At 45.1% G+C, this 19,917-nt stretch overlaps 1 protein-coding gene across 1 annotated transcript in view; it reads left to right on the top strand.

The window, feature by feature from the left end:
* Window positions 1-551: 551 nt before the first annotated feature.
* OTOP1 (otopetrin 1) overlaps window positions 552-19,917 on the top strand; it is a gene marked incomplete at both ends in the record, with an annotated part of 29,613 nt that continues 10,247 nt past the window's right edge. The window contains 3 exons of the mRNA XM_080796352.1: window positions 552-975; window positions 15,265-15,401; window positions 19,323-19,381. Of these exons, the coding sequence (XP_080652478.1) occupies window positions 552-975; window positions 15,265-15,401; window positions 19,323-19,381 (620 nt within the window). The remainder of the gene's footprint in view (window positions 976-15,264; window positions 15,402-19,322; window positions 19,382-19,917) is intronic.

The following is a 19,917-nucleotide window of genomic DNA, read 5'->3' on the forward strand; positions in this document are numbered from 1 at the left end:
CCCCCACCCCCCCGCCCGCCGGCCTACTGGCAGCGGAGGGCTCAGGGTGACCCCTCACCTTCACTGCCACCCCGGGAGGCGGCAGGAGGCACCTGTCGCTAACCAGCTTTCTCGAAGCCGGGGCAGGGCTGGGTGGGTGGGCGTCCGCGCAGCTGGCAGCGGAGCAGGAGGACTCACGGACATCGCGGAAGGGCTGGCCCGGGTTCCAGGCGTGGGGGTGGGGTGGCGGAGCGGTCTGAGTGGGTCGCGGAGTGGGCTGGAGGGCTGCCCTGGACTTGACGAAGTCGGGGACAGTGGGCAGTGCGCACTCAGGAGCGCAAGGAAGAAGCTGGGGTGAGCGCGGGTCTGCGGGTGGGGGACGGTGGTAAGCGGACCCGCGTGCACCTTGGCCGAAGGCAGAGGGGCAGCAGCCGGAAGGGCAGGCGTCGGAGGGGATCGGGAGAGGGGTGCTGCTCGGCAGAGAGCGTCAGGGCAAGGGCAGGGGTCGGGGCAGCGGGTAGACTCCAGGCTGCAGCCACTCCGGGAATCAGACTCGTGAGGGTCTCTCCAGGATGCCCGAGGGCCAGCGGGTGCTCGCCTCTCCCCCGGCGGCGGCTCGGGGCGCCCCGGGCTGGGTGTCTTCGGGGCCCTCGGCCTGCGCATCGCCTCTCCTCCCGGCCCCGCGGTCCCCGGGGCCCGCGGGGTCGCCGGCGTCCCCGGCCCCTCCGCGGGGCGCCGTCCGCTCCAGCGTCCCGCAGAAGCTGGCCGAAGCGCTGAGCAGCCAGTACGGGCTGATAGTGTTCGTGGCGGGGCTGCTGCTCCTACTGGCCTGGGCCGTGCACGCCTCGGGGGTGGGCAAGAGCGACCTGCTCTGCTTCCTCACGGCGCTCATGCTGCTGCAGCTGGTCTGGATGCTGTGGTACGTGGGTCGCAGCTCCGCGCACCGCCGCCTCATCCGGCTCAAGGACACGCACGCCGGCGCGCGCTGGCTCCGCGGTGAGTCTCTGGGCGACCGCCAAAGTGACTTCTCCCCCGACAGCGTTTCTGGCTCTCCCCTCCTCCTTCCCTTCTCTCTCTCTCTCTCTCTCTCTTTTTTGGTAAGCCTGGTTTGTCCAGGAGCTTCCTCTCTCTGCCCTCAGGCTCTTGTCACACATTCCGTCTTAAGACCTACAGCTACACAAACCTGTTCACATCTCTTCTTGGCTGAAATGCCCGCCCCGGGTCCACAGAACCCAGGAGGGAGGCCAGGTTCCCTATCCTATCCGTTCCTGAAGTTCTAAGATCAGTCCCCAGAGGGCCTCTCGTTTTATCCCCTCCTTTGCCCTCATTCTGGGCTCCAGTCTGAAAGGCTTAGTTTCCACCACCAGGTTTCCTTCCTGTCTCCATGACTTTGCATATTCTGTTCCCTCCTTCTCCAGTGCCTTCCCTTTGCCCTGCTTTCCAAGACAGGGCTCGGGGCTCACACGGTCCCCCCACCCCCACCCCGCCCCAGTGATGCTTTTCTGATTCCCCCTGCTCTCTGAGGTGCTGACCACACTCCTCCTCCCCTCATTGTGCCCTACATAGACAGCATTCTTGTTGATGATTTTCCCCCTTCCCCCACCACCCAGGGTAGCTCTGGGATGCTCCTTTCTTATTGCTAGAGCCACCTGGGGTCTGGTGTAGAGTAGATGCTAAAAGCATGCAAAAGCGTGCAGTTCGGAGGAACGGGGTCATGGGTAAGTGGATCAACACTGGGGCAGTGGAGGGTGCCCTTGCTCTTGCTTGCTCATTCCTACTGGCAACAGACTGAAACGTCAAGATGGAAGGTTCCCCTCCCGCCAGGAGCTTCCGCTTTTGATAGACCTGGTGGAGTCTAGGGGAGGAGGGAGTCGGGAGTGTGCCCTGGAGAAAGCTGCTGTCTGAAAGAGGGCCAGTACATCTCCCTCTGTGTGGACCAAATACATCACACATCTCTACCTGACTTCTCTTGAGTTCTGAATTTAAATTTCCCTTGGAGTGTGACTTTCCTTATCCTTGCTTGACCTTGGGCATGTGACTTAATCTGCCCATCCTCTGAGTTTCAGCTGAGGGAGAGTGACTGGTGGCTGGGTGCAGGCTGGGTGCCCAGCACACATCCCTTCCCCACCCCACCCACACCTCTTCAAAGGTCTGGCACAGGGCCATCTTCCCCACCCTACCTGCCATGAACTACTTCTCACTCCCACTGGATACAGTGTCTCTCCCTGGGCAGAGTGCTTCACTCCTTGTCAATTTCCACCTTGTATCAGGAGCCCGGTATCCAGATAAGATTTTAGGCTTCTTAGGCTCAGGGACTGTGTCTAGTTCATCTTGCCTTTGGAAAAACTGGACACAACTCCAGGCTGCCCCCAAATTCCTGTTCTGAAAATGGTTGTTTCAGGGAGGGTCATGGATGGCAGGGAATCCAGCACCATATCAAACACCCACACAAACAAACAAATGGGCATGAAATATTTTGAGACTATTGATTTACACAGGCTAAAAACTATTACACACGGATTTTGACCTATGCTTTCCTATAGTGGAAGGATCTGTTCTTTGTCCCCCTGTCACTTCTTTCTCCTCCATCCTTCTTCCCTTCCACCCTCCTCCTCCCTTTATTCCTTTCTTCCTCACTCCTCTCCATGCCCTTCTCTTTCTATCTTTGCCCCCTTCTCTTCTCCACCCCTCCTTCCCCTGCTCTTCCTCTCTCTCTGCCTCCTCTCTCTTCTTCTTTCCAGAAAGACTCCAAGCATTGGGATCTGAGTCAGTAGGTGAATGGTAGTGCCAGTTCCCAAAATTAGGAAGACAGAGAGAGGACCAGGCATGGGTATGCAGAATCAAGTTTCCTCTCCTGGGCTTGTTACATTTGAGATGTCTATGGGATGCTAAGTAATGATAGAATAAATGTGGCAATATAGAGAGAGCACATAGTAGGTGTTCAATAAATGGTGGCTTTTTAAACAATCGTGATAACATAACCATTCAAATGAGGTATGTAGATAATGGAAATGGTGCTGGCCCTGGAAGGTTTGGCTCCATGTTCCAGGTCGGGGACTTTCACCTTCTGCATCCCTGCTTCCTTGTCAGTAAAATGAGAACCCCAGTTGCCTTTCAGGGAAGATCTGGGAGAGCCATGTCAAGTTTGCAAAGCACTCTGATCCTTGCAAATGAGCTTCAGTTCATCAAACAATCCAAAGACTAATTGTCCCAAGAGGAAAGACCATTGGGGTGCCAAGAAGAAATGCCTCAGCCAAGGCTGAGGTTTTCCTTGTAAGCATAGCTGGAAAGACAGGTTTGACTTAGCTCTGCCTCGGCTTCTGTGACAGCCTTCGAAGTCTGGGGTGCTGAGAAAGGGCCAGACTGTGGAATTCAGGGCACTAACATTTTCCAGAGAAAGTTTTGTGGTCTTGGTATGGGCTGTGAGGCATTTCTTTGAGCAGAAGACATTCTGTTCTACCTAATGGGTGTGAGAAAGTGAAAATTTCCTTTGGGACACAAACTATTGACCTACTAAAAATTTTAGAAGAAATGATGGATTATTAATCCAACTCCTCTGATTGCCAAGTAAAGAGATTCATTTTTTTCTGAAAGGAACAGCAGCCTCCATGTCTCGAGTCAGCCCAGTGGGCGCGGTGACATGCACGCCCATTGAAAAGCTTGTTCATCTAGTGAATTACCAGGGTCCTATTTCTTGTCTGTTTCTAGCCCCTTAAAAGACTACAGTGGCTTACCTACCAGTGGTAGGATTTTGTTGTTGTTTTTACTGCCCTGTCTCAAGCCCAGGGAAGTGTTATTAATGCAAACTTATGGGAACAACGCCAATAAGAATAGTAGCTTGTTTTATTTATTTATTTTTTATTGAGTGTTTTTTGAGTGTTTATTGAGTGATTGGAATGTGGGTACGTTCAAAGTGTTGTCTCAATTATTGTCATAGCGATCCTTTTTTTTTTTTTAATGCTTGTGAATAATACACCCAGATTCACTCCTTCTATAAGATCAGATTTTTGTATAATTTTTTTCTTAGACTGAGACACACCCATGTATATGATACATTGCATCTCTGTCTAGCATCCTACTGGTGGAAATGGGCTGCTCACAGCACCATGCTCATTGTCCCTTAAGGGACTGGAAGCAAAGGGGCAGAGGTGAGCTGCTTATGTAAGACCAACCTAGTGGTGGTGGTTATACAGGCTGTAGACGTCAAGGTCGGGAATGTGATGATGGGTTTGGGAAAGAAGCTGTCCCCACCCGTGAGTAAGTGAAGGTCAGTTAAAGAGATGGGTCCGTGTGTGTGTGTGTGTGTGTGTGTGTGTGTGAAGAGGGCAGAGAGCAGCAGAGGGGGACGATGGGAGGGACAAAGGCTACAGGATACAAGGATGCAACAGTTTGGACACTCAGGGGGCCCACAGTCTGGAAGTGTGGTTGGAACTCCTGAGAAACCACCAGGGATAATGCCAGGATCACAGAACCCTGGACGAGCTATCATGGGGCTGAGCTGTCGGGTGGGTCCCGGGGGGATCCCAGCCCACCCTGCTGACTTTGCGGCAGGTGCAAGCTCATGAACATTGGTCTGGGCTTCACTTTGCTCTCCCTCCTCAGAATGCATGTTTACCTTAATTTCACAGCCTCATTCTTCTGCAGACATAGTGTCTCCCATACACTCCTTGTTTCTCAAGGCTTCTGTTTCCGCCACAGGGATAGCAAGCCCCACATCAGCGTGTCCCAGACTTTGTTGAGATAAAGTCCAGAAGCTCTACATTTCTCCCAAGTGAAGTGCGGGAGTCAATGGTTTTTAGTATATTCACGGATACGTGCAACCACGCCCCAGTCAGTTGGAGACTGACTTTTCTCGAAAAGAAACTCTGTCCGCTTTAGCTGTCATCCTCTATACCTCTAACTCCCTGTCCCCCACTACCCCAGCCTTGGCAATCACTTGGCAATCACTCGTCCATTTCCTGTCTCTGGATTTGCACATCAGGATGTTTCCTCTGGATGGAATCGTGTGATCCATCATGGGCGTGACTAGCTTCTTTCACTCAGCAGGTTTCAATATCACATGTTTTCAAGGTCACAGTGACTCTTGAGGTGGTGTCATCACCCCCATTTACCAGACCGGGAAGCTGGGTTTCAAGAGGAGTGCTGAGCTCCCCAATCACCAGAAATGTTTGAACAGAGAGAGAAAGAGAAGCCGCTGAGCTCCTCACTTAGGGGCAGATGGCATGGTATCAACAGTTGTCAGCGAAGGCAAAAGTCTCCTTCCTTCTTGCTTTCTGTCTTCCTCGTCAAGCAGGAGGATCTTGGGAACTAGCAGAGAGCAACAGAGAAGGGAGCCAGGCGCACAGGGTGGAAACTTGTGGTGATTGGGCTGGACTGTTGATTGGGTTTTGTTTGACAGCATGGCCTGAGCTCCCAGGACTCTCTGGGCTCTGGGGATGTTAGCATGGTCAGGCACGGCCCTGCACGGAGGGATGCAGGAGAGGGTGAGCACCATGGAGATGGCAAGGGGCAGCAGAGTATCCTGGCTGAGGGCTTGCCTCCACCCCTGGCATGGAGCTCTACTTCTGCCTCTGTTTTCTTGTCTGTAAAATGGGGATGATGATACCACCACTCACATGGGGTTGTGATGAGACTCAGTGAGTAAGTACACAATAAAATGCTTAGAAGCCTCTGGCACATAGTAATAGATGTGCCTTATTATGAAATAAATGATTCAGCATGATGATAGGCAAATGTAGGAGATGGGTGGAGGGCCGAAGAATAGCCCGAGGGTGCAGGCTTGAGGATTCAGGCAGGGATCCCCAGAGGAAGGTCTTCTGTTTTTGCTGGAGTCTGGAAAAAAAAAAAAAAAACAAAAAACCTTAAAAATCATTAAAAAATGCAAAAAGAATACACAAAATACAGGAACTACACACTCCCAAGACACAGCCTGGGATCACCATGAGGGACTTTCGCCTACAGGCATCCTTTTCCTTACATACTTTTTTTTTTTGGATGAGATTTTTTTGTCTGATAGAAAATATAAAACACAACGCCAGAATTCCAGCATCAGTAAGATGATGGTGCTGCCCAAAAAGCTGATGCTGGTTTGACATCCATGGAAAGGAAGTCACACCGCATGTGGGGAGTACCTTTTCCCCCTTGGAGCATCGCACAGGCACCTGCAGAAGGGAAGGCCCTAGGAGGAATGCAAGGGTATTGAGGACACTAGAGGACAGAGGATGTAGCAGGGTAGAAAATGATGCAGCTTCACTCCAGTTAGCTCAAGGCTATCCTCTGGTTTCCAGAAAACAGGGTCACTTCTTTAGGGAAGCCTTTCCTGATCCCTTCAGACCAGGTGTGCTCCCAGGCTGTATGTTCTCCGAGCGTCCTACTTTTTTTTCTTAACCCTAATCAAGCAGGATATTTTGCTGTTCATTTTGTCAGTAACCAGACTGTGGGATCTCACAGGCAGAGCCCTTGTCTGAATGTGCCCCTCAATATATCCTGAGTCCCTGGCACAGTGCCTGACACATAACAAGTGGCATCTGGTATTTACTGAATCAAGGAAATGGATGGATGGAAGGATGGATGGATGGATGGATGGACGGACGGATGGATGAGTGAATGATGACAGACTCTCCAGAAGAGAATGGCAGTTCTAGGAGGCTGACTGCAGCTCAGTGTAAGGAAGAACATTCTAAAATAAGCTCCAGCTGGTGACGGAAGAGTGTGCTTTGAGAGATAGTGAGCCTCCCAGCCCTGGGCATGTCCAGATGGAGACCCACTGGTTGCTAATCATGATGCACTGGGAAGCATTCTTGTGTGAGGTGAGGGATTATAGATTGACTTTGTGGGACCTTCTTCCCCTAAGAGCCTGCAGTTCAAGATTTCAGACTCCTAGGGGGGATTTGGCTGTTTAAGAGGGGGGGGGTCTCCCTCTGCCAACACTAGACCTAATAGGATTAGTCTCAAGTGATGTGGTTGGGAAACTTTCTACTTGGTTCTACTTTGTTAAATTTTTCTTTGTGGTTGCATGTGATGACAATGAGGATAGCATCTGTTTATAGGATTTCCTACATGTGAGGCACTCTTCTGGTGCTTTTCATAAAGCGACACATTTAACCTCCTCTACAGCCCTACGAGGGTGGCAAGCAGCTTACTTCATTGTTGTTGATACTCCACTGATATCCAAAATCATATTCTCTTTTTGAGGTGTGCAAAGGGATATTATAAAACCAAGTTTATGGGTTATAATGTGATTTAATTCTTCTGTGCCTTATGTTCTATCCTACTAGATCTTTCATTTTATCTCTTTAAAGTAGCAGGTTGTGGGGAGGGCACCTGGATGGCTCAGTCAGCTGAGCATTGGACTACTGATTTCCGCTCAGGTCATGATCTCAGAGTTGTGGAATCGAGCCCCACATTAGGCTTCACGTTCAGCCAGGGAGTCTACTTGACATTCTTTCCTTCCCTCCCCCCCCAATCACACTCACACGCACGTGCACTCTCTCTCAAATAAATAAATAAATCTTAAAAGATTTAAATTTAATTTTTAAATTAGTGAAATTAAGTTAAATTAATTAATTATATAATTATTATATATATATATCATTATATATTATATAATGTATAATAGCATTATATATTATGTATTATATATTTATAAGTTAATTAAACTTATTTTAATTTATATAATTAAATTATATTTAATTAAACAATTAATCTATATTTATATAAATATATTTACTTATATAATTAATATATAATTTAATTATAATTTTATTGTAATTAAATCTGATTAAATTTAATTAATTAAATTAAAATTAAATTAAAAAATTAAAGTAGCAGGTAAATATACAAGGCAAAAACTGTTTTATTTGGCAGACAAAGGACTATTATATCTTCCTCATACATTATGTTTTCTTTTTCATGTGTGATGATACCAGTGAAGGGATTCTTTATCCTATTTATTCCTTTTAACTTAAATTCCATACGGTCTGACATCAGACCTGTTTCTGCTTTCCCTTCAGTTGCAGCATCTCTCTGTGCACACTTTCATTTTCTTCCATTGCCACTAAGTGAAAAGTGATTCATAAAAGATATACAGTTAGGTTTTGTTTTTATGTTCAATATTCCCATCTTTATTGTCTAATTAATGGGAGATTTAGATCATTCTCACTTACTGTAAGGATTTGCATACTTGACCTTTTTCCCATTTTTCTTTATGATGATTATAATTATTTCTTTTACATATTGTTTCCTTCATTTTCCTTTTTTTCCACTGTAGTGGAATTTAATTTAATTTAATTTAATTTTATTGTGTTCTGTTAGTCACCTTACAGTACATAATTATTTTCTTATTAACATATAATGTATTATTTGCCCCAGGGGTACAGGTCTGTGAATCATCAGGCTTACACATTTCACAGCACTCACCATAGCACATACCCTCCCCAATGTCCATAACCCAACCACCCTATCCCTCCTATCCCTATCCCCTCCACCCCCTAGAAACTCTCAGTTTGTTTTGTGAGATTAAGAGTCTCTTATGTTTTGTCTCCCTCCCTCCTTCCATCTTGTTTCATTTTTTTCCCTCACTACCCCCCACAACCCCCACCTTGCCTCTCAAATTCCTCATATCAGAGATCATATGATAATTGTCTTTCTCTGATTGACTTATTTTGCTTAGCATAATACCCTCTAGTTCCATCCATGTTGTTGCAAATGGCAAGATTTCAGGTTTTTGATGGCTGCATAGTATTCCATTGTATATATATACCACTTCTTCTTTATCCAGTCATCTGTTGATGGACATCTAGGTTTTTTCCATAGTTTGGCTATTATGGACATGGCTGCTATAAATATTTGGGTGCACATGCCCCTTCGGATCACTACATTTTTATTTTTAGGATAAATACCCAGTACTGCGATTGCTGGGTTGTAGGGTAGTTCTATTTTCAACTTTTTGAAGAACATCCATACTGTTTTCCAGAGTAGCTGCACCAGCTTGCATTCCCACCAGTGTAGGAGGGTTCCCCTTTCTTCCACATCCCTGTCAACATCTGTTATTTCCTAACTTGTTAATTTTAGCCATTCTGACTGGTGTGAGGTGTTTTCTCACTGTGGTTTTGATTTGTACTTCCCTGATGTCGAGTGATGTTGAGCATTATTTCATGTGTCTGTTGGCCATCTGGATGTCTTCTTTGCAGAAATGTCTATTCATGTCTTCTGCCCATTTCTTTTTCTTTTTTCTTTTTTTTTTCTGCCCATTTCTTGATTGAATTCTTTGTTCTTTGGGTGTTGAGTTTAATATGTTCTTTATAGGTTTTGGATACTAGCCCTTTATCTGATATGTCATTTGTGAATATCTTCTCCCATTCTGTCAGTTGTCTTTTGGTTGTTGACTGTTTCCTTTGCTGTGCAAAAGCTTTTGATCGTGATGAAGTCCCAATAGTTCATTTTTCCCTTACCTCCCTTGTCTTTGGCGATGGTTCTAGAAAGAAGTTGCTGCAGCTGATGTTGAAGAGGTTTCTGCCTGTGTTCTCCTCAATGATTTTGATGGATTCCTATCTCACATTAAGGTCCTTCACCCATTTTGAGTCTAATTTGGTGTGTGGTGTAAGGAAATGGTCCAGTTTCATTCTTCTGCATGTGGCTGTCCAATTTTCCCAGCACCATTTGTTGAAGAGATTGTCTTTTTTCCATAGGACATTCTTTCCTGCTTTGTCGAAGATCAGTTGACCATAGAGTTGAGGGTCCATTTCTGGAGTCTCTGTTCTCTTCCATTGATCTATGTGTCTGTTTTTGTGCCAGTATCATAATGCCTTGATGATTACAGCTTTGTAATAGAGCTTGAAGTCTGGAATTGTGATGCCACCAACTCTGGCTTTCTTTATCAACATTCCTATTTGGGGTCTTTTCAGGTTCCATTTAAATTTTAGGATTATTTGTTCCATTTCTTTGAAAAAAAAAAGATGGTATTTTGATAGGGATTGCATTAAATGTCTAGATTGCTTTAGGTAGCATAGACATTTTCACAATATTTGTTCTTCCAATCCATGCGCATGGAATGTTTTTCCATTTCTTTGTGTCCTCCTCAATTTCTTTCATGAGTACTTTATAGTTTTCTGAGTACAGATTATTTGCCTCTTTGGTTAGATTTATTCCTGGGTATCATTAGTTTTTGATGTAGTGCTCCATGATTCAATGTTCGCGTATAACAACCAATGTGCCATGCAATCTGTGCCCTCCTTAATACTCATTGCGGGTCTCCACATTTGCTTTTTGGAGCACTTGAACATTTTACTGTGCCTTTCTATTAAATTAATGACTGTCTTTCCTTTCTTCCTTCTCACAGTCAGATGCATATAACTCCATTCTTATCCACCCCCCAAAAGAAACACCAAACATTTCCCCGAGCAAGGCACATTGCTGCTGGCTCCAAGGTCCCCCCACTTACTATCTGCTCCACTGAGATGAGTTCTGTGAAATACATTTGATTCTCTCTCTCTCTTTGTAATTTTTTTTATTAAAGATTTTTATTTATTATGTATTTGAGAGAGAGAGAGAGCGTGCGTACCAGCACTGGGGACAGGTAGAGGGTGAGGGAGAAGTAGACTCCCAGGTGAGCAGGGAGCCCGACATGGGGCTCTATCCCAGACCACTGAGATCATGACCTGAGCCAAAGGCAGATGCTTAATTGACTGAGCCACCTAGGTGCCCCTGCTTCTCTCTTTTGCCCCTCTTTTTACCTACTGCTTATCTCTTTATCATGAGACCTTTGAAATGTTTTCTATGCCTGCTTCCCACAAGTCAGTCTCAACTTAATTCTGTATCACAAAGTTTTTAATAGAATATGTAAATTATGCATTTCCAGTGGTTTTTAAAAAAAATTTTATATATTTATTTGAGAGAGAAAGAGAGAACAAGTGGAGGGGTGGAGGGAGAGAGAGAGGGAGAAGCAGACATCCCACTAAGCCCCACTAAGCACAGAGCCCAATGAGGGGCTCGATTCCAGGACCCTGAGATCATGCCCTAAAATCAGACACTTAACCAACAGAGCCACCCAGGTGCCCCTCCAGTGGGTTTATCTTCATCAATTTGAATTTAATTTCTCTTATCCTGTTTTTCTTTCCTATTAATTTATTTATGTATCTACTGGACTATTCACCCTCTGACCCATCCACCCAACCATCCTGCCATTTTACACCCTCTGTGCCTCCCTCCTTCCATTATACATCCATCCTCTCCAATCTTTTGCTAACTTTATTTCTCACCATTGTTCCCTCTCCTTTTCATCTTCCCAATGATGAGGACTTTCCCTCAGTTCACTGGCTGTTTGGTTAAGCCCTTTGTCAGATGAGTCATGTGGATGACATTCCCCCCTCCTCTACTCTCTGTCTTCCCCAGTAGAATGTGAAACTCACCAAGGGCAGACACTTTATTTTATTACCCTTTTTATGTCTCCAGTTCCTGGGACAGTGGCTGGACCGTAGTTGGTGCTCAACAAATAGTTGTTGAATGAATTACATCTAGCCGTTCTTCAAATTGCTTTCTGTCTTCTGCCCTGACAAGCAGGTGACATGTTGGCTGGAACGCAGTCGTTTCCTTTTTTTTTTTTTTTAAGATTTTATTTATTGATTTGACAGAGAGATAGAGAGAGAGTACAAGTAGGCAGAGCAGCAGGCAGAGGGAGAGGGAGAAGCAAGCTTTCTGCTGAGCAGGGAGCCCGATGTGGGGCTTGATCCCAGGACCCTGGGATCATGACCTGAGCTGAAGGCAGCCACTTAACTGACTGAGCCATCCAGGCACCCCTGCAGTCCTTTCCTTGAAGCGAACTCTAGCTGCTTCTTCCACTGGCTTCTGGTTTCCCATATTGCTGTTAAGAAGTCTGGTGCCAGCTTGCACCTCTACATTTTTGTGCACACCCCAGTTTTATGCAATATTACACATGTGTATTTTTGTTTCTCCAGCAATCTTGTTTGTTTACCTTTGAGCCCCTGGCAAAATGCCACACGCATAGTAGGAGTCCCCAGAATATTTATTGTATACATAAATGGATGGATAAAGGAAGGAAGAACTTCAAGACTATGAGAAGTTATATGATGTATTTATCATACCTCTTGAAATGTCAGTGACTGGGACATTCTAGATCAGTGGTTCTCAAGGCGGGGTCCCAGATCAACAGTGTCAGCCCCACCTGGGAACTTGTTAGAGATACAAATTTTGGGGCTCCACCCAAACCTATGGAATCAGAAACTCTGGGTGTGGAGCCCCACCATCTGTGTTTCAACTAGCCCTCCAGGTGATTCAGATGTGTGTTCAAGTTTGAGAACCAGTCCCATCTTCTAGATGGGGAAACTGAGGCTAGGAGCAGGGAAGTGACTTGCCTGAACTCACACATGCCATCGGTGGCACAGCCTGGACCTGTGCCCTGGTCCCCAGAGCTACAGCCATGCTGCCTTACCTCATCTTGCTATTTCCTTTGTAACCAAAACGAACTGTGCATTTGTCAACCATTTCAAAGCCCTGGGACTGAATCTCCACTCTTACTAAGTCTTTGATTTCACTGGGGGCTTTCCAAGATGAAAAAAAAAATGTGACTTAGAGTTGTTTCTATAAGGCTTTGAGCAATGGAAAGGAGCCAGGTGATTGCATTACTTTCCACGGGGGCTTCTCGGGCTGGAGCTGTAATGTTATAGCTCAGTGTTATCAGTCTGTCCTCTCTCTCTCACCGCAATACATGTCACACACGATCCAGTTTCCTCCCATTCGTGGGAGAGAACGTATGAATGGCGGTCAATGTTGGCCCAGGAGAAGGATTAGGAAATTTGACGTTGATCAAGGCTCCAGGATCACTGTGTTTTTCTTGCTAATATTTTTGTTTGTTACATGTTTCTTTTTAACATATTTTGTATATTCCTTTCCAGTCTTTTTTTTTCATAGGAATCTTTTTTGTTTGTTTTTATTGTTTGGCCAAAACCATGCCGGATGTACTGTCAAAGGATGCTTCCTTTGTTCACCCTACCTAGTGTGGGTCCTTTCCAGACCACTGTTATGGATTCCCACTTCCTATCAGTTTTAAAAAGATTCTTTCTATTTCAGAAATTTTTAGATTTACTGAAGAGTTGCAAGGGTAGTACAGAGAGGTCCTGGATACCCGTATGCCCTCCCCTTTATTCTCTTGAGAGTAGGATTTTCAGATTGGAGAACTGAGATTTTTTTTTTTTTTAAGATTTTATTTATTTATTCGACAGACAGAGATCACAAGCAGGCAGAGAAATAGGCAGAGAGAGAGAGAGGAGGAAGCAGGCTCCCTGCTGAGCAGAGAGCCTGATGCAGGGCTCGATCCCAGGACCCTGGGACCATGACCTGAGCCGAAGGCAGAGGCTTTAACCCACTGAGCCACCCAGTCACCCCCTGAGATTTTTTTTAAAAGATTTTATTTATTTATTTGACAGAGATCACAAGTAGGCAGAGAGACAGGCAGAGAGAGAGGGGGAAGCAGGCTCCCCGCTGAACAGAGAGCCCGATGCAGGGCTCGATCCCAGAACCCTAGGATCATGACCTGAGCTGAAGGCAGAGGCTTTAACCCACTAAGCCACCCAGGTGCCCCAAGAACTGAGATTTTTGAGCATAGCAGTGACACTCTTAGATTAATCATTTTTTGGGAGAAGCTTCTAGAGGCCTTCTGTTAATTTGGGCAATCTTTATTGAATGTATATCATTTGTCAGACCCCAGGATCTGCATTGGGTGGGAACAATGATGAACAGGACACAAAACTGTGTTATTAATTAATTATGTATATTAATTAATTGTGTATATCTAATTAATTGTGTATGCATACACATATATACATAACATAAAGTTTACTGACTTGTTTACTGACTTAATTGGAAGTGTACTGTTCAGCAGCATTAAGTACAATGACATTATGACAGTTCACATCCGGAAGTCTTCCCTCCTGCAGAACTCAAACTCTGTACCCACAACTGACTTTTCTCCTCTCTCCCAGCCCCTGGCACCCAGCACTCTCCTTTCTGTCTCTATGAATTTAACTATTCTGAGGAATCTCAGGTAAGTGGAATCATATGGTATTTGTCTTTTTGTGACTGGCTTATGTCACTAGGTATAATGTCCTCCAGCTTCCCCTGTGTTGGGGCCTGTGTCAGAATGGCGTCCCTTCCTGAGGCTGAATCATTTCCCATTGTCTGGATGGACCTCACTTTTTTGATCCCTTCATCTGTCAACGGACACTCGGTTGGCTTCCACCTCTTGGCTGTTATAAATAATGTTACCACAAACATGGATGTACAAATAGCCTTTTGTGTCTCTGGTTTTGATCTTCTTGGGGATATATTCAAAAGTGGGATTTCTGGACCAGGTGGAAATACTCTTTTAATTCTTTGAGAAACAGAAGTTCTGTTTTCCAGTGACTGCACCATTTTACCTTCCCATCAGCAGGGTACACAGGTTCCCATTTCTTCACATCCTTGCTAACATTTGTTATTTTTTTCTTCTTTCCTTTCTTTCTCTCTCCTATATTTTTTTTTATTTGTTTGTTTGTTTTTGTTTTTTGTTTTTTGTTTTTTGTTTTGCTAGCAGCCATCCTAATAGCTATGAGGTGCTATCTCATTGTGGTTTGGATTTGCATTTCCTTGATGATGAATTATGCTGGGCATCTTTTCATGCATTAATTAGCCATTTATAAGTCTTTCTTGGAGAAATAATCTATTCAAGTCTTTTGCTCATTTTTAATTGGTGTCTTTATTGGTTGTTGTTGAATTATAGCTGTTTATGGATTCTGGATACTAACCCCTTATCAGATAAACGGTTTGCAAATATTTTCTTACCTTCTGGGGGTTGCTAGTGTCCTCCGATAGCCAAAGCCTTTTTCATTCTGATGTAGTCCAATGTACCCATCTTAATTTTGGCTGCTTGTTCTTTTGGTGTCCTACCCAATAAATCACTGTCCAGTCCAACACTGTAAACATTTTCCTCTATGTTTTCTTCTAAGAGTTTTATAATGTTAGGTTTTACATTCAAAGTGTTGATTTATTTGGAGTTAATTTTTGTATGGACTGGAAGGTGAGGTAAACTTCATTCTTCTGCGATTGGATATCTGCGCTCCCAGCGCCATTTGTGGAATTGACTGTCCCTTCCTCCCTGAATGGTCTTGGCAGCCTCGTCAAAGTCATTTGACTGTATCAGTGAGGGTTTAATGTGGTTTGTTTGGAAATAACTTCCGTGAATATCAGCACTTATAGGTGTGTGTTTCTCTGCTCTCCCCCCACCCAATTTAGGTAGTATCACACTGTTTGCGGCCATTACCATCATCCTGGGATGCCTTAAAGTTGGGTACTTCATTGGATTTTCTGAATGTCTATCGGCCACCGAAGGAGTCTTCCCCGTCACACATGCAGCACATACTCTGTTGCAGGTAACCTGACAATGTTGCCTTGGCTCCCATTACGTGCATCCCAGGGTGTGTATGAAAGGGATGCATTGGGGGGGACAGCATAAGGTAGGTTTGACTCCTTCCCTGAGGCTCAGTCTTTCAGCTGCCTCCTCAGAAAAATGGGTCTCTGTGTTTCCTTGGCCATCTTTGTGAGAATCCTATGAGGTAGAACTTGTAACGGAGAGTCAGGAAATCTTGCCAAGCTTGAGTCTACCAGCAAAGGCTTGGGGAAGGGGTGGAATTTGAATACAGTTCATTAAGCTTTATGAAGCTGTAACTCACACACCATATGATTTAGCCCTTTAAGTTGTACAAATCAGTGGTTTGGTATATTCATGGAGTTGTGCAACCGTCACCACAATCCATCTTAGAACATTCTTGTCACCTCCGAAAGAGACCCTGTGCCATTACGGTCTCTCCTCTGGGTCACTGAAAGATTGTATTTGGAGATAGGGTCATTTTGGAGATAATTCAGGTTAAATGAGGTCATAGGGGTGGCCCTATTCCAATAGAGTTGGTGTCTTTATAAGAACGGGGGGATTAGGACACAGACTCACGGAGAAGGAAGAACATGTGAGGAGGCTGGAGAAAGACGGCCATTCACAAGTCAGGGTGGGGGGTAGGTCCCAGGAGAAACCAACCTTGCCCACACCTTGATCTTGGGCTTCTGGCCTCTCAGACTGTGAGCAAACACATTTTTGTTGTTTTAAGCCACCCAATCTAAGGCATATTGTCTTGGAAGCACTGACAATTCATTTGTTGGTTATTTATTTCAGGGGAGTCAAATCCATGGTGACAGAGACATATAGTGATTCCAGTGACAATGTGGAGAACCTTAGTGAGACCAGAAAGAACTAGTTTTCCTTCCTCCCTCCCATCTCTCCTTCTTGCCTTCCTGCCTTCACTCTGGACCCAGCAAATACTGTTCCCAGGACTAAGAGCGCAAGGGTGAAGGGCAGTGTCAATCAGATGGGGAGAAGTTCATAAACACAGACAGTGACAACACAGAGGCTTGATGCTTTGACCAAAGTCACCCAGTGATGAAGGAGTACCAGGGAGGACTCTCGCCAGCTTTGGCGTGAGGGATGGTTTTTGCCAGGAAGAGCCCCAGAGTTGTCAAGGAAAGAGGGGTGTGGTGTGTTAGAGATATTAAAAGAGGACATTGGGGGATGCATGGTCTTCCCACATGACAGGGAGAAGATGTCTGGGTCTGTGGGGGGAGGTGGGCTGGGGCAATGGGCACAGACAGAGCCATGGTTTGGTGCAGGGCTTATGAGCGTGGACTCTGGTCTGAAGACCTGGCTCTGGCTTGTACCAGCAATGTGAGCTCTGGCAAATTACTTAATCTCTCTGGGCATCACGGGTCTCGTCTCTAAAGGGCTTACTTCTTGAGGTTATTGTGAGGATTAAAGGTGCTACTGTGTATAAAGCACTTTACCAAGGCTGACAGCCACTCAGGAGTTTGAACTTTATCTTGAGGGCAAGGGGGAGCCATTGAAGGCTTTAAGGAGAGGCATGACCTGGACAGATGTGACTTTTCAAAATATCACTCTGCTACTTAGTGGGTGGTAGATCTCTACCTTCCTAATTTAGGCATTTTATCAGCCAACTAATCAAGCATTCTGTACCTAGTTGTCACTTACTACATGCCTTTGCTACACTAGATGACTGAGGAATGAAAGACATTCTTTTTTTTTTTTTTTTTTTATAGAATTTTACATGTTTGGATTAGTGGTCAGTCTGCTGGTTGGCCCTGAAGCAGTCTTTTTTTTTTTTTTTTTAAGATTTATTTATTTATTTGACAGACAGAGATCACAAGTAGGCAGAGAGGCAGGCAGAGAGAGGAGGAGGAAGCAGGCTCCCTGCCGAGCAGAGAGCCCGATGCGGGGCTCGATGCGGGGCTCGATCCCAGGACCCTGAGATCATGACCAGAGCCGAAGGCAGAGGCTTTAACCCACTGAGCCACCCAGGCGCCCCTGAAAGACATTCTTTTAAAACAATATGGTATTTATTTTAAAATTGTGCTAATATATATATTATATTATATGTGTGTGTATATATATATCATAAAATTTGCTGTCTTAGCTGCAGTTCGATAGTGTTAAGTGTATCCACACTCCTGTGGATAACAGAACTCTTTCATCTTGCAAAATTAAAACTCCATCCCCATTAAATACTAACTGCTGATTCCCTCCTCCCCCAGCCCCTGGCACTCACTATTCTACTTCCTGTCTCTACGAATACAAATTCGACTACTCTAGGTGCCCCAGATAAGGAGAATCATACAGTGTTTGTCCTTTTGTGACGGGCTTTGTTTCACTGACCTAATTGTCTTCAAGGTTTATCCATATTGTAGCAGGTGTCAGGATTTCCCTCCTGTTTAAGGCTGAGCAATATTCCATTGTATGGATGGACCACATTCTGTTTACTCCTCCACTGACAGACACCTGGGTTGCTTTTACCTGTTGGCTATTGTGATTAATGCTACCATAAACAAGGGTGTACAAATATCTTTTTGAGACCCTGCTTTCAATTCCTTTGCATATATACCCAGAAATGGGATTGTTGGAGTCCACGGTAATTAAAAGATATTTATTTGAAAAATAAAATTTAACAGAAAAAATTGGAAAAGAGAACAATGATGTATCTCTAAGCCCATTAACAGAAACATTTGTTGCTGTTTTTGTGTTCTCTTCCTTCTTTATACTCCAGTGTATGTTCTTGTGGAAGTTTTAAAGAGAAGGGGCAGAATTTTCTCTTCTGAAGTTTCACCTAAAAAATTGTAAACTTTTTTTGGGGTGCTATGAAGTCCTTATGAATGTTATCAGTGAAGTGGCTGTCTAATTTGGAAATCATTGATAAATGCTTTACCAAACTGCTTCCCTATTGTTGGGCTGAAAGTTGTCTCCACCAGGAGCCACTGCTGTCGGACTTTTAAGTTGCTGGATGTTTCAGGAACTGTGCCCTGAATGTGTTTTCAGAGCAGGCCAGTAAGTCTTAGGTAAAACAATGTGGAAGAGAGATGATGTGTTCATGAATTTTTTTCTTTTGTGCTCTCTGATTTTCTTTTGGTAGCACTTAATTGCACAATGAAGATTAAGTGAGACAAATTAATAAAGTGCCCAAAAGTGTATGGTATGTGATGGGTGCTCAGTGTGTGTTTGTGTGTGTGAAATAAAGCCCAAAATATTTTAGGAGTGCAAATAAAGCAGATAGGCAGGAGGATTTCAGCTAACAGGGAGTAAGTTGCCGGTAGAGAGCGTTCACTGAAAACACGAGTACTCCACGGGCTGTTCTAAGTACTTGGCCTGGGTAATCTCATTTGACAGATCATAATACCCTCCAAGGTAAGTAACGTTACCATCCCTGTTTCATGGAAGGGAAAAGACCTGGAGAAAGGTACACTGACTTAGCCCAGGGATCTGTACACAGGTTCCACACTAGCCTCCCCCATGGGTTCCTGCCCGGTGCTGGGTGGTGCATGGCACACAGGGAAATGAAGGACCAGCCTGAATCAATCTTCTCTTCATTTGAAGCACTTAAAATATGGTGTCAAGCCACTGGCACAGGAACTGTTTGGTGGATAGTTCTTGGAGGAAGCCTAACACAGGTGACAGACTCGGGCTGCCATCCCCAAGCCCCATCCCCGCCAATATCTTCAATCTGTCCCGGAAGCTCTTTCTCACAAACCTGGAAGCCTCACTCGGTTCTCACCCTGGGCTCCAGGAGGAGCGTGGTCCCCACCAAGGAATGGCACTGACACCTGAGATGAATCTGGGATGGGAGGTCACTGAGGTCCTCAACATCTTCCCATTCTGTTCCGCAAGTTTCATAGCTTCTCAGCGTGCAAATACAATGACAGTTTTCACTGAAGCATCTTTCTTTTTTTCCTTTATTTCCTAGGTGTATTTTCTTTGGGGGCACGCAAAGGATGTCATCCAGTCTTTCAAAACCCTGGAAAGGTAAACATCATGGGACTTGCTTTACTATTGAATTTGGTGTACATGTAGAACAAACAAAGTCATGGCAGCCATGGATCTTGGATTGTAAATATGAGGCCAACTCTCCCTTCCATCCCAACAAGCAAAGCCCTCCCTTGTGGCAGAGGGAGGAGACCCTGTACCATCTGCCTTTTTCTGGGGACGGCCGGGAAGTAGGATGACGTAGGATGATGTGGGTTTCAATTCCCACGCTGCCATCTGAGACACTTTCCCTTATGATCCTCAGTTTTCCTCATCTGTAAAATGGAGATAATAGTAGAGCCAAACTCTGAGGACTGAATGACGTAATAGATCTAAAGTGTGTGCCTAACGCATGGCAAGTGCTCAGTGAGCATGGGATCAATGACTATATTTGTCCCCTTTCTCTCAGCGATTGTGAGGATCAAGGGAATGAATCAATAGGATAATAGGGTGAATTAACAAGATGGGAAGTACTGTTCTCATGCAAGAAAGCCCTGGGTACATACATACCCGTGAATCAAAGGATCAGCATTTGC

Source organism: Martes martes (genome assembly GCF_963455335.1).
Source record: "Martes martes genome assembly, chromosome: 2".
NCBI classification, from domain to species: domain Eukaryota; kingdom Metazoa; phylum Chordata; class Mammalia; order Carnivora; family Mustelidae; genus Martes; species Martes martes.